Here is a 27,483-nt window from a genome sequence, read left to right on the forward strand (position 1 = left end):
AAAACATCAAAGTGGATGGAATACGCTGACATGTAAGAGACCTTTAGAAAATAAAAATGGTCCAGCATGCCGCCGCGTGTTGTGTTCGAACAGATCACACAGGTCCCAAAGCACTTTATTTGCTAAACATGCATAATGTAATGGCCTCTTAACATTTCAGCGAAGCATAACCGAATGCTGCAAATGACTAACATCATGTTGTCTATAGACTGTGCTCGGCACATTAGTGACCTTTACGGCTTTGTTCATATCTGAGCCTGACTGTACCTCTGTGTTTGGGTGGCTCCACAGGGACGGAAATGACTCCCAACTACGTGGACAGCAACTTCTCCTCCTGGACCATCTCGCCGTGGTGCACTTGTAAAGGAAGTGGGAACCAGGAGGAGGAATGTCTCAACCTTCTGCGGAGCTTCACGGAAAACACATGCCTTAGTGAGTTTAAATACCTCTCATGCATGTATAACGTCTCCTCTAAATAATAGTGGCCATCACTTAGGCTCCATCGATCGACCGCGGCGTGAGTGTGTGAAGTGGTCGTGGTGGAGCTGACCGCCATGAGAGCGGAGGGAACCTCGCACTTCGATCCGATGCAACTTTAATGTTTTCTTTCCATTTTTCTGCGCGATTTGCTGACAGGACGGAATTGAACAGTCGATGTTAGAGATGTGCAGGAACGACAGAGTGGACAGACAGTAACAGACAAATGAGGGCCAGTATTAACAGGCACTTTTCCTGTGAGCCGCTCGCCCTGTGTAGCTGGGATAGACCCGGTAGAGTGAGACGCAGTAGGTGAAGGTGTTTTGCTGTGCACTCGTGTGTTTTGTGCTGCAACTTCACAGTTCCTAATCCCACTTGGATCTTGAATACCTCCCAGAACTGTAATATTCACAGGTGTGAACAGATGACTCTGAACGGGACTAAGCAGAGGTGAATGAATAAACAGCTCATTGCTTTTTTTTTTTTTTTTTTTTTGCCTTTTTTTTTTATTCCTTGATTTATTGTCTCCACCCTGGACAGGTTGCCAGTCCACAGCACTAACCTCTTCCCTCACTTGCGTCACATTAAAGGAAGCCTGAAACCCAACTAAAGTCACCTGTCTGTTGTCATATACTGAGAATCAACAATGCGCAGCCTCACCTACAAATATACACCAAAACACCAACCGTTAAATGAGTGAGTGTACGCTTCATGTGTGGAGATATTTTATTGACACGCAAAACAGGGAAGACTTGATCCACCTTGATCCAGATGCAAAACAAAGGTGCAGTTGAGATCCATGCTAAAGCTGTACGAGCAATGGAAGTCCTGACTAGTTTTGTTCTGAGACAAAGCAAAGAACATGAGAAAAAGACAAATTTAAAGCAACAAATAAAATATGCTGAAACAATAAATGTGAAACAACAATGCGTAGAATGTGCAGCAAGGACAGAGAAATGTGCAACAATGAACAATAATAGTAATAGATTCTAGAGAACATGAGGCCTTCAGCGCTACTGAGCCATTGTGGCCTTTATGTGAAAAAGCTGAACTCAGACTCAGGACCTCAGGAGATTTGTTCCAAGCCTGTGATTCCATGAGAGTATTCTGACAGTGAACAATCCAGTAAGTTGTCATTAAGTGTAGAAGGATAGAGTGTGCTGAGCTGTCCGCCCTGCACTGTATGATGCGGAAAGACCTCATCCCTCGAGTCAAAACTGTTATGATGAGAGATTGCTCAGACAGACAGACAGACAGACTGATAGATAGATAGATAGATAGATAGATAGATAGATAGATAGATAGATAGATAGATAGATAGATAGATAGATAGATAGATAGATAGATAGATAGATAGATGGATGGATGGATGGATGGATGGATAGATGGACGGATGGACGGAAAGACAGACAGACAGACAGACTGATAGATAGATAGATAGATAGATAGATAGATAGATAGATAGATAGATAGATAGATAGATAGATAGATAGACAGACAGATAGATGGATACACGGATAGACGGATGGATGATGGCTCGATAGATAGATAGATGGATGGATGGGTGGATAGATGGACGGATGGACGGAAAGACAGACAGACAGATAGATAGATAGATAGATAGATAGATAGATAGATAGATAGATAGATAGATAGATAGATAGATAGATAGATAGATAGATAGATAGATAGATAGATAGACGGATGGATGGATGGATGGATATTTTTAATGTTGAAACCACTTACTCCAGTATGTCTCACCAGGCGTCTCCCTCATTGACACACTTTGCTCTTCAACCCTCCTCTGTCCTTGAGGAATGCGCACTGGGCTCTTCCTCTCATGGCTTTACAGCCAGCCCGTCATACATCTGACACCAAACGTGTTGGTGCGAGAAATTAGAAGCCTCTAGTCTTGAAGCTCAAACCGCAGAAAAAAAGGAACTTCATTATATTTTTGATTCAATAATTGTATCTACAGATAAAAAACACTCGTATTTCCCATAATGACATGAAACAGGAGACAGATTCAAAGGATTGAATGAAGATATTTCTGGGCGTGTGGAGCGTCTTCAAGTCCAAATCAGGTTGTTTTATCTGTATAATTTCAACAACTTATCCATGGATGTCCCTTTGCCCGCTGATTTAATTGGAATTAAAAGTTCTTATTTTCTGAGAAATGAGTTATTTCACTCTTCTTGTCATCTTTCCTCGGGGGCAGATCTGCCCAGACTTTAATACAAGAGAAATCATTTGCAAGCTGTTTTCACATTCCGTCTCACCGAGTTTTCAGGCTGATCCCTTACTGGAGGAAGACGTCAAGAAAAGAAGAATCCGATCGCAGAGAAATGAAATAATGAACGGCTCTGAAATACACATCATCCATACATCTCATGCGTAACACGGAGCGGCAGTCTGACAAAGTGCTTTCCTCAAACATCTTTTCCCTCCTTTCACTTAGTAGTAAAATGTGGCTTCCTTCCTGCCATGGCAGAGCGATCAGTGCTACAAGACACCATCGCCTTTAACATGTTCCATTGTGTGAATAATGCTTTCAGACTATTTCAATAGATTGCTGGGGTGCGTTTTAGCTGAGTGCGCAGGATGAGGGATGAGGCTTTGAGCTGAGGAGGCGACCTGGAAAGTAACACAAAATGCAGCGTCTCCTCACCGCAGTTAAAGTCAGGCCATAAACTTGGACACACAAGGGAGGAGAACGTACACAAACACAAAAGCACATTGGCTGCACATTCGCACTTGAAGCCAATTTTTGGAAAAACGTGCTCAATAGAGGCGGATCCTAAACTTGATTCCCCCTTCTTTTCTTGTCTTTTTCTGGTGTCCATCTGTCCCTGGAGAGCGGGGAGTCAAAGCACAGCCCAAAGGTTTTCGGAAAGCTTGTCCACCGTCATTAAAGCAGGAAGCGCTCTTGGCGATAAGATTAGCGCAACATTTAAATGCTCTAAAACCTTGTACATCCAGGCCTTCCAGCTAACTAGATTGATTCATGACTTAGCTCCGAAATCCAGCCGCATCTGTGTTCAGACAGCCAGGAAACAGATGTGCAATACCAGCGCTAAAGGTAGCCTTATGCTAATGAGCGGAGTCCTTCGCTCCCGGTTCCCTGGGGTCACTTCCTCAGTGATCGGAAATACAGCAGTTAGGGTTTTAAATACGCATGATGGTGACAAAAATATGTATTTTCTCAACGCCCAAGTGTATTGCCTCCTGCCTCAAGTAGCTGGGCTGTGACCCTCTTATCACATGAAGCAGTTGAACCTAACAAATAAATAATATAAAATGTCCTGGCGAGTCATGACTGAGAAATGCATCAAATACTAATACTGCATTTGAGTATTCATATTTATAACAATTTATATTTATATATATATATATATATATATATATATATATATATATATATATATATATATATACATTTTTTTTTCAATGGTTAATTCTTATAAATATAAATACTCAAACGCAGTATTAGTATTTGATGCATTTTAGCATCATATATATATATATATATATATATATATATATAGACAGACAGATAGATAGATAGATAGACAGACAGACACATAGATAGACAGATAGATAGATAGATAGACGATAGATAGACAGACAGACACATAGATAGAAAGATAGATAGATAGATAGATAGATAGATAGATAGATAGATAGATAGACAGACAGACAGACACACAGATAGATAGATAGATAGATAGATAGATAGATAGATAGATAGATAGATAGATAGATAGATAGATAGATAGATAGATAGATAGATAGATAGATACATAAAAATGTCTTTTAGTATTTGATACCAGAATGATGTAAATGTAACTTGAAAAGGTGCAAACAGACAAGAGTGTTGTTCTACGATGAATAATAATGTTGAGTTGCAGGTGAATTTGCCAATAAGCATAAGGGATAAACTGGTTCTTTATCTTGATCCTGCATCAAATGTGAGGGCGTGTTATTCCGTACCGTTTCTTGCATTTCCCGTCTGTTTACAGAGGCTGTGTCTGTGAGCACCAAGTGTGTCCGCAACTTTCTTATTTGTCCTTTACGATGTCTCACGAAATGTCATGTCTCCTTGCTTGGGGAATGTTTTGAATTTGATCAGTCACATAAATCTATTCAAAGCATCTCTGCACACTGACCTTATAATGGAGGTGGTTGCCAGGCAATTACATGCCTTGCATTCTCTCCCGCTGAACAAAGAGAAACAAGCCTCGTGTTTTAAACGGATGAGCGGCGAAAAGGTACTCAGCCGGTGTTTCACCGTATCTCGCTGAAAGGCCCACCAAGCGGGGATTTATCATATTTTCACAGCAACGTGGAGGCAAGCACTCAGACACAAAATTGCACACAAACATACGGAACGTCTGAAGGTGAACCGACTGGAGCGCTGGGATTGGACGGTCTCCCATTGAAGCGGATTGATATGCACCTTTTAGAGCGTTCCATTATTCAGTATGCAACGGCCGGCAAACAAATTGGGGTTCATCCTCTCCGCTGAACTGTCAGTTGGAGGAACATCTGCTGCAACAGAAGAGGGCATCTGCAAGATGATGCTGGGGATATCTGATTCATGTTGGGCCCCACCGGACCTGATGACAGGACAATGTTTACCAGCCAAATGAATTTCATAAAGCATGTAAGACAGTTTAAAAGCAAGGCAAATATGAAACACTGAACACGGAGGCAGGACGGTATTTAGTCAGACTCCGAAGTGGCCTTCCCAGTGGCAGATTGCGTAAACAAATCTCAGATTGCTCTTTTGATGAGTTTGGCATGCGACTCCAAAGCCGACTGATGTAGCAAAAAACGCTCTCCATATTCTTTTTACTCCGTCCTCGCTCTGTCAATCCATACTCCCCCTGCCGCCTGGAGATTGGGCCATCGGCCAGGAAGTTGACTTGAAGCCCTGCGTGCCAAGGCTCTTGTGGTTGTGAACATGCGACTCTCTATCTCCCCGCAGGAAACGCCATCCAGGCCTTTGGGTACGGAATAGACTACATGCAGAGCAAAAACGCCTCGCTCCCGGGACCCTCCGTGACAACGAAGGTGGCTCTGAACAGGTCGACAGGAACCTTGGCGTCTCCCGTGGTGACCATGTTGAGGGTTTGTATTAACCACTCCATCATCAATAAACTGGGGGGGATGTGGGACACAGCAGAACAATTCAGTGCCACTGGCGTTTTTATACACACACACACAGTTAAAACACACTCATTCAAAAGTATTTGAAGTATGTGTTGAAGTGTGTTTAAGATTTCTTTAAGTACATTTCTCACATCCTTTCAGAGACTCTTGAGATGATCGCATCACTTAGGTTTCCACGGGAATTATGGGTCAAAGATAAGTACATGAAGTACTGTCAGTCTGTTGCTGGAAGAAGGAGTCCATGGTGATGTAGCTGATACATTGAATCTAAAATAGATTCCGCTCCTATCTAAGAGGTCATTATATCGGAATCAGAATCACAAAACTTTATTAATCCACAGGGAAATTACGTTTGTAACATGCTCTGTACACAACATATCATAAGTGAAAAAAGTAATACAGAATAGCTTAGAAACAATGTGCAAGAAAATGCAGCTTCAAGGACAGAGTGAACAGAAAAACATGCCAAAGAATCCTTCATTGTAATTTTTTCAGGGATGAATTGTACAGTTTCATTTCCAGAGGAAGAAAGATTTCCTGTGGCGCTCAGTCTTTGAGATGGGTTGTCTCAGTCTGTTTGTCCATATGCTACTGTACTGGACCATGAGCGGATGGAGGGTGTGTATATATATATTTATATATATGGGAAGGCCACTTCGGAGTCTGACCATATATATATATATATATATATATATATATATATATATATATATATATATATATATATATATACATACACCCTGGACTCACACTATAACAGGGTTCTTCGCGAAACCGCCAAACCATGCCGGGCCAGTTTTAATTTTTGCGGCCATTGTTTTGGTCGAGTTGCAGTTGAGATGATCATCCATGCAAGAAATGAGGTGAAAAAGCAGAAGGACTTTTCACAATATCACTATATTGCGTCGCTTCACTTGTTTTGGTCTCAGTAAATGCGTCATCACTATTGCAGAGTTGCAAATCTCGCATGTTTCAGTGAACTGATGCCTCACTTCGTCGTGTCCCGCACCAGGCAGAAACCATTTTTCGTGGGAGTTGCCGCTTCGCATGATCTGGCCTGAGGGTGTGAGAGCCGGGGGCGATTGATTCTGCTAATATATGGATTTTTACAGGCTAAAAAGCGTCATGCTGTCAAAATACTGAGCCTTGCCACATTAAACCAATGACGTCATAGGCGCGTTATTGACCTTAAAGCGCTCAAAATGCACTGTTTTCACCCGCGTGTCTCCAGCTTTGCCAACAGAGCCGATCTCCAGGAGGACCGGAGGCGAGAAGCAGCAGCTGAGACCAGCTGTGGTGTCGGAAATTTGGACACGTGGGCGAAAACAGCACCTTTTGTTGTGAGGAGTTAATGATCCAAGTTCAGAACATTGCTGAGTTTATTTCATGAGTCAGTCTCGATGCTGGTCCCCGTTTTCCAAACTAGTTTAGAAGCGAAGCATTTTTAAGCCGGGTGCACCACTGACCTTTCTATGGCACAGACAGCACCATTACAGCTCATGGATGAACAAGATCTATTTTCTGCCTTAAGTTTGGTGGGTGTGGCTAATATTGGGGTGCGCTCTATAGTCTGGAATTTACAGTATTTTTTGAGTTTAAAAATGTCTTCCTTATAGTGATGGCCATAGTGAGGAGCAGTATCATCTGCGAGAGACTTGCTGCCTCAGTGAGGGCAGAGCGTCTGTGTTTTCATGGCGTCAAACGGGTCTAAACACAACAGTAAGATGTCAGATTGTCCTGAATTCCCTCAGTTAGTTAAATCGACCATCCTCTAAAAGTTGCAGCTCTGTTTACACAACATGCATGTGCACCGCCTGTTTGATGAGTTCAGGTGCCACAGGAGTTGTGCAGCCTTCATCATCAATGTGGTAATTTAGACCAGCAGTGTCTCTGTCGCGTCTCTCTGCAGAGCACAAACACATAAATTCAGCAAGGCAGGAAGTAGACAAAATAAAAGCATCATCTTGGCTTTCATAATGAAGCGAACGGCTTCATCGCATTACGCTCCAATCTGACAGGAACCCAAGAGCATGTGGTGACCAGGTCGCTGTCAGACTCCAACACAAGAGTTTATTAGACCAGAAATGTACACTCAAGGACAGAGAGGAGAACCTACATGTGATGCACCGGAGCAGGAGAGTGACACACAAACACAACTGAGAGATTTGATCAGAAATAAAGGCTCAACAACACAAGAAGCAAAAGCACACGTACAAAACATGTTTTTGGAGAATGCTAATTGTCACTAGCACGTATTTACTTCTACTTTATGTCAAGGTCAAAGTCCCTTGACGTAAATGTTTTTATTTTCTTGTGTTTTGGAGTTGTTTTTTTTGGGGGTTGTTTTTTTTTTTCCAGTGCAATTTTCAGCTGCTGCCTCTTACTCCTCAGACTTGACGTGCTCTCGAGCCTGAAATGTGTTTCAAGTGTTTTGCAACACATTTCAAGACAGAAATGTCTGAAACATCTGCTCCAGTAGAGGCTAAAAGTTTTCATTTTCTTTTTTCAAATTCCAGTGTAAATTGGCGGAGCACAGTCGAAGTGGCATGGTCCATGCAGTTGGACTTCCAGGCCGTGGGTCTTCAACTCAGTCCTCAAAAGGCCTGAGTGGTGTAGGTTTTTGTTCCTAACAGTCGACCACACATAGGTGAACCGATCAGGTGTAATAACCATGGAAGGACCATGTTGAAGAACCCTGCTGAAAAACCACAGCAGCATTTGACCCCCTGCGCTTGCCGTCTTATCGCTGAGAGATTATATAGTATTACAAAAAAAGACAAATTTAAAATATAGATAGATAGATAGATAGATAGATAGATAGATATAGATCGATAGATATATATCATTGCATAAGATACAATGATTTGAAATTGATATATATATGGATTTGTCCTTCTACCCCAAATAGGAAGAACTTCTAATTTTACTGGTGTTTTCTTTCTTTTGGATTTCTGGCATCTTTTGATGAAATTGAAGTCAACTGTGTAGATCTTTTGGCCGAATGTAATTATTTATGACGTTATTGATGGTCTCAGATCTTGTTTCTTTGTCCTTGGCCAGGAGTAGATTGGAAGTGTTGATCGGCAGATTCACATGAAAACTTCCTCCTATTTTTCATTCCAAATAACTTCCCTGAACCATTTGAGGAGGACAGGCAAACGCACTCCTGCAACTTCTTTGCATACATTTGTTAAAGTGGACCTTTTACACGAGGCGCCACAAAACCCTCCTCCACTCTGCTGCCATAAAAGACGGATTTTGTACAGTGGTACAAGAGTAGAGCTTAACACCCCACACCATTCACATCGCTCCCCATCTCCACGCTTGTTAAAGCCACTGGCACATCGGCACGTGTGATAAGACAGTTTATGCTACACCCAGGATGATGACATTTGGATGAAATTTCAAATTCCTCACACAATGAAGTGGAAATAAAAAGGAAGGTGGGGGTTGTAATCTGGATTAGAGTATCTAAAGTACTGGCCCAGGGCCTGTTCTGGGCTGAATGCTGTCTGAAGACAAGAAGTGGAAGAAGTTGGGACGAGGCAGATCAACATGTATGTTTGTCTCTTACATAAGATGACGCTGTGCCACAGTGGGTCTTGTTTCAGGACACGTCTTCATGAGGCAGCAGAGCTGTTGTTTTTCCACTCTTGAGCTTGACTAGTTTCCCAATGAAATATTGTTCTGTTTCACAGATGAATTTTTGATGTGTCGTGCAGCCTGCTGGTGAAAGACTAATGATGTTTTTCACCTTAGCCCGAGACGCTGTTGTGGAGTGTAAATCTGCTGCTGCTGCTGCTGTCAATTTAATTGTTAATACATTGTTGTCTGTGACCACAATAGCTGTGAAGGAAATGCAATCATCGGCCGATGCTTATGAATGTATATTTCAATCTCCCATTAAGACGTTGATTTGAGCAATTTTAGGGGCTTTCACGGAGAATAAATGGGCACCTGCAGCATCCTGCACAACCTCATTGTCGGCCAGGCGCGATATGAAAACAAAAAAAAAGAAAAAAAAAAGAACTTAAAAATACAGCGACGCTGAGAATGAATGAACAAACACCTCTGATAACTCTGGATATATGAGAAAGGTGCTAAAGAGAGACGGGGGTGGGTGGGTGGGTGTCCTCAGTATTGATGCGCCGCTCTGCGTCTGTCTCACTGCAGCCTGGTGTTTAATTTATTGTAAAAATGGTAATTAGGAAACAATAAGACGTGTGATTACTCAAGCAGGAAGTTTATAATTAGAGAGGGAGCTGGTCGGGACATTTTGGGCGGCCCTGCACGCTCAGACAACTGAGCCTGGCAATTAAAACTTGTCAAAGTTCCATGCTAGATAAATTGGGGGAGGGCTGTTGTACTATACTGTGAGTCTTTTTGGCAGAAGACGAACTGTCCGACGCAGCAGCCACTGGAACAGAGCTGGTGGATTCAGCCTCAGATATGTAGAAGTTAAACAGCATCGTTTCAGATTTTATTTTATTTTATTTTATTTTATTTTATTTTATTTTATTTTATTTTATTTTATTTTATTTTATTTTATTTTATTTTATTTTATTTTAAAATGCTAGGTCTTTAGCTTTCTTAGTGACCGAAATCACAGCTCTAATTCACATCGAATCCAATCTGATCTTTATCTGTTTTAGCATTCGTTCATTTATGTTAGCTTATTTGTTTCAATTTGGCTACATTGATGCTCAGTGCTTGAGCAGCGTTTAAATGAGAGAGCGTGACTTGCATTAATGCTTTATTTTTCAACTCTATCAATTGACAATTTAGCCCCGCAGCCATGCTCCCTTCTCAGCGACACAATTCACCTGGTAGTTAAAAACCGCCTTGACACATGAAGAAATGAAGCCGTAGACATCCTCAGTGTTACTGTTGGTGTCACTTGTTCATTGGTGCTTGCAATGTTGTGCGTGAGGTTTGCCCCAATATTTTTTTTCAATTCAAATCAACTTAGCGATGTAACAGATTGTGATTTACGTATTCGCAAAGGCTGCGCTTTGTAAAACACAAAAACGTGCAAGCAAGACATGCGATAGAAAATATGGCAACCCACTCCGCCAGAAACCTGGCAACCTGCTCCACCAGTCACCTTGACTTCAGCGACATCTGATGTCCAAGGAGGAGTGGTTCAACACTGGTTAATAATTATCTGGACTGTCCGACCCATCTGCCCTTTATCAGATCACTTTCGTCGTTGTCCGTGATGTCAAGGGTGGCGGGATCTTTCGTTGTGGTGAGGCTTCAATGTCAACAATGATTTAAAAGCCCACAGTTTTGAACTTTTCCTGACTCACTTTGCTTTCCATCGGCTGCATGACTTCCTGCTGCAACAATCCCTTGCATTCTATATGAAGGCAGAACCCAGTCTGAACTCAAATCAGAGAAGCCCAGAGTGCTGGGGTTTTGGGGGTGAAGGTACCCCTCATCACTGTGACCAGGACTTGGTTTATATATACAAGTGTAGTATATATTATATTATATGTATATATATATATTCACCCAGTTTGAAGTCAATATTATGCGGACATAGGGTTTTTTTTCGGGTTTTTTCCAGTTGTTGTGGTGGAATATATTTAATACATGATAAAACAGTCCCAGTCCCCAACCCCTAAGGAAAAAAAAAGTTGTTTTTTTTTAATAATTTTTAGTATTTGCAAAGAGTATAGGTAACTTCAGCTCGACATTTTCCCTTCCAGGGCGCTCCAGGAGTCGACGGCGACAGCAGAGTAACCTGTAATGTGAGGCTGGGTTAATGAGAAGTGGCTACTGAGGAGGATCTGCTGTCTGACTGAGCCTGTTCACGTCAGTCATGCTCAACTCTTCTGCTAATTTAGATGCGTAATTATTCAAAATGTCACTGCCATTGGTTTTGGGCTTCATCCCAAAACTCTGTAAGTAAACACGTGGGCTGGCGCTCGGTCCTTTAAGCATCGGAAGCAGAACCCATCAAACAACAAGCTCTTTATGCTTAAAAACACATACACCGATGTTTTCTGCATTTCCTGATGTGAGGAAAAAGTCAACTCCTACGGATGACGCTCGTGTTAATGCAGTGGCAGCAAAGTTAACAACCAAAACATACAGTCGCATTTTACATCCTGGTCCACTGCTTTTTCACGTTCGTCCTCGTCATCATCATCTACTACCACGCTTTGATCAGGACTCGGGCTAAACATTTAAAAGCCAAATGTTCCATGCTTTGATAGATGCATCATGTTTAATGGAAGTGACTCAGCAGTCCGAGTCTTTTTAGCCTATATCTTCAACATTTCAGTTTTTGATATAATAATGCATTATTATTATTGTTGTTATTATTATTGTTATTATTATATTATTACCATTATTACCATATATTACACATTTTCGCCTCTCAAAACATATTCACTGTAGTTATACTAATACACATACAAACTGGTTTTCACATTGTAAATAACGTACAAGGAAACTAACCAAAACTAAGCCCAAACATTGCGCATTCACCATGAACCTCATTCACATGCTGGAGAGTCATCAGAGTCGTGATGTCACCTCTTCATTTTTGTGTTTACTAGTCATTTTCATCTATGGACCAGCTTCCAAAGCTTTTAACTGAGCTACTGGCAAACATCTTCGTAAACACGCCCCCAAATGGCAAAACATGGCATGCAATTCAGTCAGTCATTTGAAGGTATTCAGAATCTTAGTTGGTAGGTTAGTTGGTAAACACACAAATGGATTATTTATATTTAAGATCTCAATCATGAAACACTTCATGAAAAGAGTTAGGCAACGAAACGGACGGCGAGGAGGAGAGTGGAGATGTGGTGGAATGGGTGAAGACAACTGGGGTGATGTGTGAGACAAGAATGGCGGCTAGAGTGAAAGGGAAGCTGTGTAGCATGAGACCAGCCTTGATGTATGGTTGAGGCGAGAAGCCCACCCCCTCCTGTGGAGAGTTTCTCTGGACAAGGTTCAGCTCTCCAGCCGGGATCAAGTCTGAACCTGACTCGCTTGTTTTCACATCACAGACTTTTGCGCCGAAACGCACTTTGTCTCGAGACAGAGTCCGCGGTGTGAAACTGCCCTAAGAGACCGTAGCTCTGACACAAAGACAGGAAGTAGAGTTAGCAGTGGCAGAGCTGGGTGCGACTAGGAAGAACAAGATGAGAAACCAGCCTTTCTGAGGGCCAGCTCATGTGGAGTGCGTTGGAGATGAAGACAGACTAGAATACAATACAAAGAAAACACAATTAAAGACAATAAATGTCAACAACAAGAGTGTTTTATTGCACAGTAGATCGGAGCTTATTTTGCTGAAAGTTCCATATTGAACTACGAAACAGACCAAAATAAAATGCAGAGTAAACACTTTTTGGATTTGTTGTAAAATACTCCTAAGGTGCAGCCAAAAACAGAAGAAAGGTTCCTGCTCAACTCCTCGGTCAGTGAGAAGTCGATGTTTCCTGTGTTCCCATACAGCCGTGCCGCGTTGATTTTCCACCCCGCGAGGAATTGATCGCGGACAGAAAGTGTGTAATTCCAGGTTATTCGATAGCCGGCCTCGGAAGATGCGGCCTGTTTGTGTTGGAAATGCCGCGATCAATGGTGGAACAGGGGATGATAACGTGCGCAGTTAGCTTTTCAAAGAGCAGGCGCGCAGGCTAAATAAATACTTCTGTGGAAAGTTTTCTATCTCCTCCCATGGCCGGCGCAGATAAACATGAGCACGCTCGGAGAGCGTCTCCCGTCCGTCACGGTGTGCGCAGGGTTTTGTGCGCCAGGCTTCCAACGCACCTCCTCAGACGCCAGAGTGCGTGTGAATATTGGCTGCAGCCAGAGATCTGGACTCATGTCAACAGGCTGCTGCCACACATCACTGCCCCCGCTAATTAATTGGCTTTTAGTCGCAGATGTGTTTGGTTCATTGTCAAGCTACCCGTCGCTTTTTCTTCCTATTTCTCTGGCAACTGTCCTTTTAACCATTTCAGGCCCGCCCCCGCCTACTTAATGCAATTGCACTGTTTTCATCCTTTATTTCTCCCGCGCTTGTTCTGGATGAAATGAGGTGCAGCTAGATAACATCTGAGGAGATGTTTCTGCACACAGCCAAATGGGCTCGGCTGAGGTGACACTGGAGGAAATGAGTGGAGGGATAGGTCGCACTGATGGAGAAGCGGTATGAAATGTATCGTCTTTATCATTGCGCTGTACACAAAGTGATGCTTCTGCAAATGGAACAAATGGGTTTAAAGGGTCCCTATTGTGTTTTTTTGTTTGTTTTTTTTTGACGCTCCCATTCTCGCTCAGTAACGGCAGTTCTATGTACAGTTCAAATGAATGAGCTCTTTTGAAACGGGAAGACAAGGAATTCCAAATGACGGAGGCATTGACAAGCTTCGGACAAAACCACTTGTCAATAATAATAAAAGAAAGTTATTAATGCTATACATACAGATACAGATACAGATACAGATACAGATGCAGATGCAGATGCAGATGCAGATACAGATGCAGATACAGATACAGATGCAGATGCAGATGCAGATGCAGATACAGATGCAGATACAGATACAGATGCAGATGCAGATGCAGATGCAGATGCAGATGCAGATACAGATACAGATACAGATATAGCTACAGATACGGATGCAGATATAGTACTGATACTGATACTGATACTGATACTGATACTGATACAAATACGGATGCAGATATAGTACAGATACAGATACAGATACAGATACAAATACAAATACAGATGCAGATATAGTACTGATACTGATACTGATACTGATACATATATAGCTACAGACACAGACACAGACACAGATACTGATGTAGATATAGATATAGATACTGATACTGACACTGATATTGATACTGATATATATATATATATATATATATATATATATATATATATATATATATATAGATAGATAGATAGATAGATAGATAGATAGATAGATAGGTAGATAGATAGATAGATAGATAGATAGATAGATAGATAGATAGATAGATAGATAGATATAGATATAGATATAGATACAGATAGATACGGATTCTGATGCTGCTACTGATATAGATAGATATAGATATAGATATAGATACTGGTACTGGTACTGATATAGATATAGATATAGATATAGATATAGATATTGATATAGATATAGATACTGGTACTGGTACTGGTACTGGTACTGATATCGATATAGATATAGATATAGATATAGATATAGATATAGATATAGATATAGATATAGACACTGGTACTGGTACTGGTACTGATATAGATATAGATATAGATATAGATATAGATATAGATATAGATATACATATAGATATAGATACTGGTACTGGTACTGATATAGAGATAGATATAGATTTTGATACATATATCTTTGCTGTCAGGACTCCCTCATGTCAGTGGAGGAGGAGTCTGTCTTTTAAGGTCTCCATTCAAAGGACTTTAAGGAGGAGCACACCCCCTGCCTACAACTACTATGTACAGAAATAACCTACAGCATATTCCAGAGGTATAAAGGTTTAAAGTGTTAACAGGGAATTCTTCACAAAAATGGGCCCCAAAAATGGTGGGGGCGGAGTCAAACAATTGTATGTGTACAATATTTGCTGCGAACAATCTTGAACAAGCCGACTTGAACTGTTACGCAGAATGGAACCCAATATGTAGCCTGCTTTAAGGGGCTATTTGATCCAGCAACACTTTAGAGGTGCTGGTCTGGATTGTTGAGGTTTGGATTGATGTGTTTGCAATGACGAAAAAAAAAACATTAACTGAGTCATACTTTATCAGGGTCCATAAGACTGCAAGTCCTCCCTCTGTTTAGGTCGCAGAGTGTGTTGGGTCATCAGAAATGTAATGGTACCGGTCCATGAAACATCCCTCCCTGCATTTGACATCACCAGCAGTCACACCAACAACAAACAGATGCTGTTTCTGCTCTGGATGAAACATTGAAATGGACTCCTCAGCAAGCATGTTTTCCTTGTAAATGAAGTCTGTAATGATCGCTTTACAAACTGTTTCGAGACGCCCTGGCACAAGCTGAAAGAGAAAAAAAAAGTCCACACGAGAAGCTCTCCTTTGTTGCCAACTTGTTAAAGAAGCGAAGGACGCGCTAAACAGCTGCGGCTTGAAATACACTTCACATATCAAAATATTTGCCGGATCAAAGGCTTGATGTTCTTGCCAAAGCGGGTCTCCGATGGTTGCATGTAGTTTCTCGCGCGACTCGGACCCCGTGTCCTGCTTCGCCCGCCCTCTCCTCTAATCAAATGCCAAAAGTGAAGCAGAAACGTCTGACTCATGTCTAACCTTTCCTCGTCTCTCTCTCTTTGTCTGTGTCCTATCTGCGCAGTACCCTGAACCAGACAGTGGCCTGAACAAACCTCAGGGCTTACCAGAGGATCGCTCCGCTTGTATGGGTGCCAACGTCTGGGCTCTGCTTCTCGGCCTGGCTTTGGCTCTGGTCCTGGCTCCACATGCCTTATAGAAGTGCCAGGAGTAGAAAAGAGGTCATCCACCCACGAGCTTATCCCAAAAGCAGAAGGTGTTATTTCGGAGGCTGATATTAAGACGACTGAATCTCCGGGCATTCGGTGTAAATGGCATTCATGAGAGGTGAAAAAGAAAAGAGAGAATATCGTGACAACTTTGCTGTTCATTTGATGTAATTCCATGACGGACCTCGACTGCCGTGGCTTTTTTTTTTTTTTTTTTTTTTTGGATGAATAACAAGGACCCTTGTTAGGAGAAAGCCATGCAGGAACTCTGAGACCCTACAAGTCATGTCATCATCATGGCTCTCTCTGAAGAGAGGAAATGAACAACGGGGTGGGAGAAAAAAAAAAAAAGCAGTGACAGGACTTAAATTGCCGCAGAGAGAAAGTGAAGTAAGCTCAAACTCATACTTCAGTCACACTTACTTTTGTCTCTAATTGGTTCTTGACTTCATCTTTTTCTCTGGTGAGGCGACCACAAATTTGGGGGCGGGAGTGGCTGCATTCTGTCTCCTCAGCACTCTAGTGTAAACTGTAAAGCCTATCAGTGTTCTAAGTGTTGGTATAGTATCCGTGACCATAATCGATCTGCTGTACAGCCCCTTCTCATTTGGCTGCTACGGCGCTCAGCAGGCAGCGTGAAGTACTTCAGACGGCGATGTGAAGCATTCAAACAGTACTTTGAGATGTTGTTGTTGATGTCTGTGGGTGTTCGCCATACATCCACGTGCACATTTGTATAGTTCTGTCTCTATGTATATAGAATACTTTACTTTCATTCAACATAAATATCTATAGTACCATGACGCTGTATCAAGTGTGACAAGTATTTGGTACCGGAAGAGCCTTCATTATCTGCATTTGAAATGGGATTGATGACAAAGAATGTATACAGGGATGAGATTAAATGAGCTTTATTTGCTTGGAAAGCCACATCCTGTCTGAGTATAATGTCGTGTTCTGTCTTGACACTAACTGTGATTTACTTACTTTCATCCAGCGAGAGGAGACAATCGCATCCCTGCCGTTCATTCGTTGAATTCACTTCCCTAATGTTTCAGTTCCATCGATCCGCTTTTCTCTCAAATATATGGACTTATAAGCGGAAAAACAGATTGCAATCATTTATTAAAGTCACCACCGCGGAAAATCCATTGGCAGTTTTTGCTGCAGATTGCGATCGCATCGATGCCCTGCCTTGACCCCTGACCTCCTCGGGCGACAGACTCTCGGCTGAGACTCTTCAGCTACAAATTCCAAAATCAGGATCACAAGTGGATTTATTCAGAGTAATGCTACATTAAAGCTATTTCAATGTTTGATACCCTTAGTTTATTGAAAGAAAGCAACTAAATTCGACTCTTGTTTATTGTTTTGATGATGCATTCAAGGTTCTTGTTAACTGCAGTCTAATTTCAGCAGCTGTCTTCAGGTTAAAAAATGAAAAAAAGTGGATATTATGGTACACAATACACTGTGTTGTAGTGACATATGCTGTGTTCCTGTAATGCCAGTTTAGCAGCTGTCTAAAGGTTAAAAAAAAAAAGTTTTACAAGAATTGCCTTTTCACCTCAGATATGTGGTCATTGAATGCACCATTAACCCAAAAGTGGTATTGACTCAATGTTGTATCCATGTGTTAAATGTTGCCTTCAAAGAACAGAACTAGTCGTGTTCCAGTTGCGAGTAGATCGCTGGTAGTTTTCTAAAGGTACCAAAGGGTTGAACTTGGATGATTCAGAATCTGAATCTTGGGAGAGATTTTAAGTCAGTGGTTTGTGATCATGATGGTTTTTATATGCACATTATTACTGACTCATGTACTGCAACATAATGATCCCAATAATGTAACGCTATTTTATTTATTACTATATAAATGGGTACATACATAAATATAAAAATAAAACTATAAATATATGTAATATAAAGGCAAAAGTGAGTCATTAATTCAAGAGAAAAAGTACCTTGAAGGAGTTGAAGTTGGACATTTCGAGGTCACAGAGTTGATCATTCACCCGCGTGCAATGTCTCAGAATAACAAGGCAACATTTGACGGACCTGCGAGTCTTCCCCCGAGAGCCACGTGGTCACGCAGCAGATTGAAGAGCCGCTGCGATATGTCAGCCGACAGTATTTCACCGACTGCACACAGGGCACGTCACCCGCTCTCTGATCTCCTGATCCACATGTTACATCTCCTCCTGATGTTTGACTCCAGTGTTTGCCTCCACAGTCCTGCCAGATAATTCCAGTGTTTTTCACAGTATAAGTCGCATGGAAAGTAAGTCACATTTTGGGGGATTTTTTTTATTTTTTAATAAAAACCCAGACCTAGAACCAACGTTTCATCTTCACATGCAATTTAAGTTAATAAAAGATTTTTAACAACAGGGTGACCAGGTATACGTATGTTAGGAACATCATTGTTTTTGCTCTGATAAAGAGGTCGTTGCGTTGCATGAAGCGGTAACACCAAGACGTTCCTTCTGAAAAATCATTTATAGTCATCTCCTTGTCTCCTTGGAGATGCAACTGCACTGTTGACAAGCTTCTCCTGGAAGCGCGTTGTTCGAGCACAGTGTGAACATAACTAACAAAATCACATACTAATGTGTTCATGATTTCACATTGAAGTCACACCCCTGTCCAAACTATAAAAAAAGTGTGACTTAAACTCCAGAAAATACGGTATATGCAAGTGAAATGACAAAGTTCAGTGCCTGTTGATTGTTATTTTCTCCTTACACCATTCGCAAGGTTATTCATTTACGACATTTGAAAATAAAAGCACTCGGCAAACTGCTCATTTGCACCTGTATTGTTTAACTTTTTAAATGCAATACTATTGCTGCACTTTGATTTTACAACACGCTTAACTACATGAAGAGCAAATTTGAGGAGTTTTAACTGAAAAGAGCACAGAGGAGAGCGTCGCCATTTTTCAGCCATTAAATATACATTTCCATCTCCTTAAATCTACTCAAACAAATCACTCAAAAATCTCCAGACATTTAGTGTGTTTCTGAATGCATCCGGTGCGAACTTTGTCGGGAAACGAAAGGCAATCTCATTTCATCATTATGCCGGGGAATTTTAAGAAGAAAGCGGCAGCCAGTCTGTGCCAAAACAAATCATTGTGATTCATGGCGGAGAATCAGCCATTCAGGATGGTTTTGTGGTCGAGCTGTTGACCCTGTGAGCAGCAGCGCGGCCGGTTGAGGAGCGGACGCGCTCGGGATGCAAAGCTCATGTTTAAGCAATGAACTCCCATATTTCCCGCACGCACGCGGACACTAAACACATTCCAGCGGTAAATATATCAAATCGCAGTGAAGCAGTGGAGCTACTCATCTTTAATTCACTGTCATTGTTCATGCATTGATAGAGTCATTACTGAACTCTTATCACTCGGAGCTAATCCCGGCAGTTGCCTGACGATAGTCGACTCCCATATCCAAACTCTCACTGCTCTGTGAGATGAAGACGTGAGGGCTGCAAGTCATTATGCTAGTTTGTGTCATTAATGCAGACCATCCTCCTGCATTCACCTCCTTCACTTTAAATGGCTAAATGTTAAGTGACTGGTGCACTGGCATGTCAGTTATAATCCTGTAATAAGCCCATCACAGATGCTTATCGCCAATTGACTTGATGAATGTTTCGTTGTTGGACGTAGGTTTGGAAATAAATGGGAGTTTTTTTTGTTTGTTTTTTTGTTAAATGTCAACAGGAGTGAATGTGTTATGTCTCTCTTCCCTCTGGCAGGAGGCTGCAGACCCAGACCAGAACCTCCCGTCACAGGAACAGCCCCTGTTATTTTATTTTATTTTATTTATTTATTTTATTTATTTATTTTTTGTTCATGGCAGCACGTTATTCCAACGCACTTTCCTAGTTGGTGGGATCTGGCAGGAAGCTGCAGATCCAGACCAGAACCTCCCGTCACAGGAACAGCCCTTGTTATTTTATTTTATTTTATTTTATTTTATTTTGTTATTTTTTTGTTCATGGCAGCACGTCATTCCAAAGCACTTTCCTTGTTTTTGGGATCCCCATTGACCATGGCAAAAAAAGCTGATTCTGATTCTGCTTCATCCGGGTTGAAGTTGAAGTCGCGCCCCAGCAGTTCATATAACATTGAGCTTTGTTTGTTCGTGGTGATCGATCATTCAGCGTCAACAGTTGCTGTGTAGTCGTCTCTGCAGTTTCGGATCATCGGTTTATTGAGACACATATCGTATTGGCCCCTGAGCAGCGTTGGTTGCAGCTGTGCTCTTCCCTCACAAATAAGCCCTTAACTCGCCAGAGATTGAAAAATAAAAGTCATTGATTCATCACAAAGCTCAGATAAAATCAGCATTAGCTCAGTCAAACGCAAGTCGGACCGAATCTTCTCTCACGGTTTTTGGGAAATGAACTTGACTTGAAAAGCTGAGGTGGACTGGTGAGACACAAATGTCTGGTGGCCTGCCTTGTGTTTATGCTCAGAATTCCCAGGAGCATGAAAGCAATCCAAAGTTCCCCCAAATATTTATACTGGAGGGTGGTGCGTCTGGTGAGGTGCGGCCAACGCCACTGAGTGAGTATTTATCTGCAGTCAATGTGGTTGATGGTCGCTGCCCGTGTAAATGTCAAACATTTCAGCTCTAAGTGTTGCGGTGAGTGCGGCTGCAGTCCGGTCGATCGTCCGCATGTTGGATTTAGGGCTTTGGACACACTTTGAACGGCCACTCATATTGTCAAACGCTTTAAAAACACCACTCTTGTTGCATGTCACACATTCCAAACACCCGAGGTGGGTCTGGCTTTGTGAGAGGAGAGACACTTGGTGTTCTCAAACCAGACCCCAGGGGTCATTTGAGAGAGTTCACATCCAAATATGAGTGTTGACCTTCATCTTTCTACCTCGTTCTTCAATCCATTGCGGAAAAACACTGCTTTTTTTGTTTTACTTTTACATACAGCTGGAATGAACAACTGAAACCAACAGTACATTGATGCAAATAACAACATACAACATACATTGGTCATGTTGCTGACAATGGATTGAAATATTTGACCTTGACCACACCTACAAAGACACTGATAAGAGCCAGGTCCAATATCTCATTCTTCTTTTCATCTTATATGAATTAAGAACCAGCTCGGGTGTAAGAAAATAGACAGTTTTGCTGTTGTAAATTCTGGAGCTATTTGGAGAAGTCAACCTGAGTCCACGAAAGCGCAGGTTTCTGAACACTGAACACAGATAATAAATACTTGTGTGTCATTATTTATTTATGTATTTGTTGTTTGTTTCTATGTTAAGGGATTGTTTTTTTTTTTTTTGTCGTAACTGCTCAGGATATTGCCTACTGCTATTGAATTCAATAATAAAAATAATCATAACAATCATAATCATAATAATAATCATAATAATTTTCCAATATTCTATATTATTATTTTTATATTATTTTATATATTTTTCTCACAATTATTGAATTACAGTGCTACTTCTAAACTAGTTCCAAAATTGTACTTTTATATGGCCCTCTAAAATAAATAAATAAATATGATCCTTCTGGTCACAAGGCCCATCTTAATAACTACTGGACTTTATGGCCCCGGGCTTCCTTAAAGAAAGCAGGTGTTGCAGCACCATTCGAGACACTGAAGCTGGGGAAGAGATTAATCTTCATTCCTGGAGACTCCCTCACTCACTTGAGGCTGAGGGACAGAAGAAAGGGAAGCAAGATGTTGTGGATAATACTCCCGACGAAGTCTCAGGAGTCTGGGCCGAATGAATGAAAGCGTGCGTGTCGTCCGAGGTGGTTCTTCGAGAGCGCATCAATAATGTAGCATCGGAGCCTACTGCGGTATCAAGAAATAAAAACAGAGCAGAATATGGTGATGTTTCTAGGTTACCAAGTGTGGGATGTCAAAAAGACTGACAAATTATTTTCAAGCCTTTTGACAACATTAAATGATTTCTGGCATTCCCTCGTGAGCGGCTCCGGAGGAGTTCTGCCGCAGCGAGTCACGCTTCTCACCATAAATGTAAATGACTGCATTTCTCTTTCAGCCACATTTTTCTTCCCTATAAATATAACACGGCAGTGAACTTCTGCCCTGTTATCCATATTTCACAGTCTGCTCAATCGACTGCAGGAAAAGAAAGCTCTGGAGGCTTTTCACTTGATCCAGCTGTCACCACAACAACACAACTGACCCGACATGCTTAAAACACACCGACGGTCTCTCGACACCCACCCACCGTGGGACCGGCGGGTTCGGACGTGCAGAGGAAATGCTAACAAACTGATCAAAAATTCAAAGCGCCGCTCCTTTTTTATTTTTTTTCCCCTTCCCACTCGTGTGTTTAGAGAAGAGACCAGATCAGCAGATTTGGGTGGAAGTGTATGCAGATGACCAGCACAACACACCACGCTGAGATTTTTCCTGCAGCTCGGTGATGAAAAGAAGCAGCGAGGAAAATGTTTTCATGGTGGCGTTATGCAAAATGTGGCCTGGATAATATAGATTTCCGTCTGTTTTAATTAAACCCACCGAGAGAGAAATGTGAAGGACGTGTGAAGATGCACGACTTTTAAGTGCAAACCAGTTGTGGTGCTTCTTTTGTCCCTCTGTCCTCACATGCCTGTGTTTAAACGGCGAGCGTGTGGAAAACTTCAGACGGCTGTGTGCTTGTGGATACGATTGAGTAAAAAATATATCTTGAAACATGGAATTTGCAAGGAGAGCATTTTTTTTTCCCCGCAAAAGGAATCCTTGTGGGGTCCAGTTTGTTTCTTCTATTTACAGAGGAGGGAAAGCGGAGGAGGCAGGTGGAGGGGGGAGGGAATAAGAAAGCTGCAGGTAGCTGTACATTTCACAATTGATTAATGAGTCAGTGGGATGATGTCTCTTATCAACATTCTGCACATGGCGGCGAGAGAAGAAAGCTTTACCCAAGCTAGGAATGCTACAATCACTGACGGCTCCCAATGCCGCCCCATCATTCAATTCTGAGCTCACTCACCTGTTTTTGTAAACTTCTCTTCTTCTCCTCCTCACAGCAGTTTGCAGCTGATGCAATTGGAGCCTTTTTTTTCAGGCCACGGTTCTGTGTGGCGGCGATGAGTTGAGCGCGGGTAAACTGTGATACTTCCGTGGAGTGTATCTGCTTTGTTTGGAGATTAACACAGGAACTGATGTAAAAGCCTGTAACGATTTACCGTGCACTGTGTCGTCATGCATGAGAGGGCAAGAGACAGTCAGCTGACGGTACAAAGCTTTGAATAACGTCTTCATTCTGCGACCTGACTGAGAAACGGCAAAGAAGGCAACACTCCAAACCGGGCTGAATGGCTCTGCTTATCTTTCCAAGGGATGTGAGGCTTGCACTTCACTGTAAAAACTCCAAATCTTACCAAGCTGGTGAAGCCGTATTTTTACTCAAAATATCTCATCTTACTTGATTTAAGATTCATTCACTTATAAATGACATTGGAGGACCGACATCTTTTAAGACAATGGATGTTGTGTTCGAGATGCAGAGCAGGACCCAAGTGCAGTGATGGAAGAGTCACAGGAGGCAGACAGTGGGTCAAGTACAATAATTTAATAAAACAATCCAACAAAAAGTGTCACCGAACCAGGAGAAATAAAGTAAAGTCCAAAATCCAAAACGTCAACAAATCGGGATGAGTCCACAGTGGAATAAAGTCCAACAAAAAGTGTCACCAAACTGGGAGAACGAATGCAAGCGGAGAACAAACACAATGAACAGTAAAACACTAACTACAGTGGTCATCAAAACAAACGCACAAGCAGGGAAAGGCAACAACAAAGAGAAAACCAGGAAGCAACACGGAGCAAATAGACAAAGGAGGGCAAGATACAAAACTCAGAGCACTGGGGTTTTAAAGAGAGCGAACAAAAGATAAGTCAATGAACGGATAAATGAACGACGGGACAAGATGAAGCGAGGAGAGCCAATTTACCAGGGATACAAATGAGGTGGATCTGGCACAGGTTGCTGGAGTCCAGGTTCTTCAGAGGTCTTAACACTGATGGGATGATCGACTCCAGTCGTGTGCCCCAAAACAGGAAGGAAGGAAGGAAACACAAAACGGGAATTACAGAAACCAAAATAAAAGCAAATCATGGCAATGGTATCTTAAATATCTTTTTCTATTTCTCTACTGGATGATGTTTTTGCTAGTTTCACTGAACTTTTACCTTGAAACAAGTGAAAAAAAAATTGCATTGTCTTAAAATATGTCCCTCCATCTTGCTGAAATGTCATATATAAGTGAATTTCTCTTCAACCAAGTGGGATGAGATGTTTTGACTAAAGATAAGGCTTAACAAACTTGGTAACATTTTGAGTTTTGCCAGTGTTGCCTCCCTCTGTTGCGCGGCTGAAGGAAAAATACAAGCAACACGTCACTGTTCTTCATCAACGTAGGGTGAAACAAAGTAAGACAAAGGGGCAAATTTAATATTTTGATGCTTTCCACTTTGTTGAGTGGAGTAAAATAATCTGCCATGTTTTCTCTGGTGGGTCTCCCGTAATTGTTTCTGCTTGATTGGTTTAGCGTGTGATGTTAATGGCAATTGTGGGAATTAAAAATGATTAAAGAGAGAAAAGCCAATATCGTTGATTGCTCTGCGCGCAAATATTAAAATGAGTTTTTCATGTTTAGCAAGACCAGAAAGACCCGGGGTATCATGAGGAAAACATGACAGTGTATTAAGTTGGAACCCTGACTTTGTGAATGGGAACAACAGCCAGGGTTTATTCAGGGTGACTTGTTTGAATGGACCTGTATACAGGCCTAAATAAACTGCTACAGCCTTCTGGAATGGACTAGATCCAGCATTTATTTGAGTTTTGGATGGAATATTTGATGTCAGCCATGACCACCAACTGGACAACAAACTGGATCCCCACTACTTGAGGAGGTGAGGGAGGAGTACGGCCCTTCAGCGCCCGGTTCCAAAACAGTAACGTTAAAGGCCCATTCATGCTCCCTTTACATATGTAATTGTACCCGTCCGTTACAAATGATGTTACCGCCACTGATCACATGCTTCTAGAGTCTGTGGTCTTTACATTGGTATTGCTTTTCAACAATATATCCACCAGTCTAGAGTCAAAAGTTTAGGACAAAGTCCAAAACAAACATGGCAACTGTGGAAGAAGTATTGATCATGCACCTCTTGCACAAAAGAAGAAACAGTGTCAGCATTGTAGGAGGCGGTGGTCGGTGAGGCTGTGAAATATATAGCCGCAATGTAGTGCATCATGACTAGCTTCCTTCACTCAGTTAACTGCATTCAGTTCTCATCTGCTACGTAAGTGAATGGGTGACTGGCGCTGCCCGAGCCAGCACCCTGAGCCCAACCTGCCTGGCCGTGACGTTTACTGGTGAGCGCAAGTGGACATGGTTGGATCCAAAAATCGCACATGCGTGAATTGTTAAATGAGAGTGTCCATTCAATACGGCGTTTCGGAGAGCATTTACTCTGTTGATTCGCTGAGAAGGAGGTGATACAGTATTCCACTTGCGTCTGCAGAGATGAGGAGTTGGTGCTTCAGCGACTTCCTTGTAAACGGCATCTTTGACTCCAGTCTGTCGAAGACTGACAGACAGCTAAATGCACCGTTCTTCAGCAGATTGTTTATGTCTGAATGTCGGGATCAGAGGGACTTGAGAGTCAATGCTGAATACATTATAGATGATAGTGAGTCGAAGCATGTTGTCGGTCTATTTCATCTCTTGAACAGACGAGGTGTTTATAAATAAAATGCCAAGTAGGTGTGCATTAAGCATTGCATATAAAACGTTTTTCATTCCTGAGAGTTGTGGGACAAGAAATACACTTAGTCAGTGTATTCATGAGTCAACAACTTTTTAGACGGCACCAAGAGGAAACAAACAATAAGGTGTAAACATAACCAAAATACTAATATAATATATAATAGTAGAACTTAAGGATTTCGCTTAAACCCACTAATATAAGTTATTGTTTTCTAAATGAAAAATACAATTTCCCTTAACAAATTATATAAAAACATAGAAATAAATAAATATTTCAGTAAACCTCACAAGGTGCCAGATCAGGCAACAACAGGTGACATGTTACCAGGTGCATTCTGGGTATCAATTGTCCAATTACACGCAACAACTATGTGCTTTGTTCCTGATGGGTCGATGAACCTAAAAGCACAAGGTTAACAAGAGCAAGAAGAATGAAAACTGCAGAATATGGATGCATATTCTGTTCATGGCACCAATTCAGAACTGCCAACTCTGACGGTACAATCGTGGAGCCGCATTAACTGGTACAATCGCTTCACTATTACAGTGTAAACTGTCGATATGGTGTGGTGGTTGTTATATACACCCCCTCTGTGTGTGGTGGTTGGTCAGCTGCAGCAGCAACAGCACCAGTTGTTAGTTCAAAAGCGATAATAATGATTATCTATATTGGGTTTTAAATGCCCGGTCATGTGACCTGCACACTGGCCCTGCATTGACATGTTCCGCCAGTGGTTTAATCAAAACTCTTTCAGTTGAATCAACTTTCCTTCCTGATGGCATGAGCAATGCTTTAGCGGACGGTCCAACACGTCAAAAGCAAGTTTGTTCGCGAAACGGTTGAGCGATCCAGCAGCTGATCCCAAAGGCGCCGCTCTGGGAAAACCACTTCATGTCACTCGATATAAAACGGACCATGTGGTCGTGAGATTGGACCGAATATCCACATCTAAACTCTGACTGATCATTTTAATATCCGTTTGGAGAAATAACATTTCATTCAATTGAGTCGAAAAAGCGCCAACATGCTGACCTCCGCATCAGAAGTCATGCTTCACCATCAGAGTTTTTCAGCGTTGTTTCAATATAGTTTCTTCAGAATTCTTTCACGGAAAAAAACACCAGTGCTCCACGACTCGCCGCCTCATGACAGCCACGAAGAAACCTCTCCAGATCGCACAAGATAGTACAATTACTTGGCACATTTAGACTCGTGATCATGGAAGCAGTGTGCTAATTATAGACATTCTTTAGATGCGTCTTGTGTGTGTGTGTGTGTGTGCATGTGTTTCAAATGACACTCCCCGTCAAGGACCACGGTCTGGTGAGGATAGGAGTGGTTCTTTGTTGTCTGTGGTGTTAAGAATGAAGTCCGCTCCTTTGCCTTCTGATGGCTCTCTGCCAGTGCCGCTTTCAGAGATGTAAAATATGAATCTGCAGATGATGTTTTTCTGTCAGAAGGTATCGGGTCCACTTCTGCTCTACGTGGACTATTTACTACAGGTGCGAT

At 41.8% G+C, this 27,483-nt stretch overlaps 1 protein-coding gene across 1 annotated transcript in view; it reads left to right on the forward strand.

The window, feature by feature from the left end:
• Positions 1 to 17,976, forward strand: part of LOC128762545 (GDNF family receptor alpha-2-like) — a 96,839-nt gene extending 78,863 nt beyond the window's left edge. The window contains exons 6-8 of the mRNA XM_053870857.1: positions 292 to 432; positions 5,465 to 5,607; positions 16,026 to 17,976. Of these exons, the coding sequence (XP_053726832.1) occupies positions 292 to 432; positions 5,465 to 5,607; positions 16,026 to 16,160 (419 nt within the window). The 3' untranslated portion in view covers positions 16,161 to 17,976. The remainder of the gene's footprint in view (positions 1 to 291; positions 433 to 5,464; positions 5,608 to 16,025) is intronic.
• The last annotated feature ends 9,507 nt before the right edge of the window (positions 17,977 to 27,483 follow it).

The sequence above is a fragment of the Synchiropus splendidus genome, chromosome 7, assembly GCF_027744825.2.
Source record: "Synchiropus splendidus isolate RoL2022-P1 chromosome 7, RoL_Sspl_1.0, whole genome shotgun sequence".
Classification (NCBI taxonomy): domain Eukaryota; kingdom Metazoa; phylum Chordata; class Actinopteri; order Syngnathiformes; family Callionymidae; genus Synchiropus; species Synchiropus splendidus.